Source organism: Montipora foliosa, chromosome 9, assembly GCF_036669935.1.
Source record: "Montipora foliosa isolate CH-2021 chromosome 9, ASM3666993v2, whole genome shotgun sequence".
Lineage (NCBI taxonomy): Eukaryota > Metazoa > Cnidaria > Anthozoa > Scleractinia > Acroporidae > Montipora > Montipora foliosa.
This window is the reverse complement of record NC_090877.1, coordinates 41,816,443-41,817,768: the sequence shown is the minus strand read 5'-3', so window position 1 is coordinate 41,817,768 and position 1,326 is coordinate 41,816,443. Positions and strand designations below refer to the sequence as shown.

The window sequence follows — 1,326 nt, the reverse complement described above, 5'->3', positions numbered from 1 at the left end:
ATATTCATTCAATGTTTGACATGCTGGCCACTTTATTTGCAGGCTTTTGACAAAGTTGAATGTTGAATTGCAAATTTTACGTTCTATAACAGCACCTTTTTTTTTAGTTTGTCTAGGAAATTGCAATCTTTTTAAGTGAGATTCTTCTCGTGCGTCAATAACACCCCGTTGCAATAAAGCGTGTGCGCGCATGTATGGTCAACTGAGGAAACATTAAGATAAAGGGAACAAAAGGAATAAAAGACAAAAAAAAGAAAAAGATTCTTGTTGATTGTTGTAAAAAGTGCAGGTGACAATTATATAATTGTTTTTCGTCAGTAAGTAATTTCCTTTTTTTGACCACAGGCGATAGATAAAGGTAAAAAAGGACACCGTACATCGCAGTATTATGCGAACAAATAAGATGTCGTCAGTTGTCATTAATCAACACGCACCTGGTTATGCGTTAAGAGCAATCTTAATTTAAGAGGGAAACCGAATAAGTGAAATTTCAATATCGCACGTACAGAGCGAGTCCCTGGCACTGTCCATAAGAAAGCAACTCGAACATGCAGAATTTTTCCAACACCACAAACGGATGGGCCTCTTTAGGTGCAGAACGAGCTGAAGGAACAGCGAAATGCAATGAAATATTAGACTTGATATTCTCGATCATAAACGGGATCATCGCATTGATCATTTTAGCAGGAAACTCTCTGACGTGTGTGATCTTTCTTTCTACGAAGCATCTCCGGCAACAGTACATGAACGTTTTCCTGGTCAGTCTCGCGATCAGCGACATTCTAATGGCAGTTATGGTTGTACCAGGCTATGCCGCCTTTTGCACCGAATGCAATTACCTGACAATGGACTCTTGCTGGATTTTGGCTCAAACAAAAGACGTTGTTTTCAGTTCAACATTTTTCAGTTTGTTAGCTATAACTTATGATCGATACCTTGCCGTGTTGCGGCCATTGCGATACAACAGCAAAATGACCCGTCGAAAAGTCATTTGTATGCTTGTCGCGATTTGGGTTACTCCCGCCATTGTCGCAGCCGCGCGAAATATATGGTGGCTTACGCAAGCAGACGAGAAAGCGAGGGAGATAAATCAGGTATACAACGTTATTTTAGTGTTCACTCTTGTTTTTTTACCCGCCTTTGTTATGGCGTTGGTTAATGCACTAATCGTTCGAGCAATTCAGACGCAAAACAGAAAAATACTTCCTCCAGCGAGAAACCTTGAGGTCGACCACAAAAATAATGACATTTTTCTCAAGGAAACGCGTTCAGAGAACGCGCGAAAACGGAAAGGAACCACCGCTTGCGCGACCGTTGTGCTAGTGT

The 1,326-nt window shown here is 41.0% G+C and overlaps 1 protein-coding gene across 1 annotated transcript in view; it reads left to right on the top strand.

The window, feature by feature from the left end:
• Positions 1-450: 450 nt before the first annotated feature.
• LOC137971269 (adenosine receptor A2a-like) overlaps positions 451-1,326 on the top strand; it is a 1,135-nt gene continuing 259 nt past the window's right edge. Inside the window, exon 1 of the mRNA XM_068818065.1 lies at positions 451-1,326. This exon is cut by the window's right edge and continues 259 nt beyond it. Within this exon, the coding sequence (XP_068674166.1) occupies positions 549-1,326 (778 nt within the window). The 5' untranslated portion in view covers positions 451-548.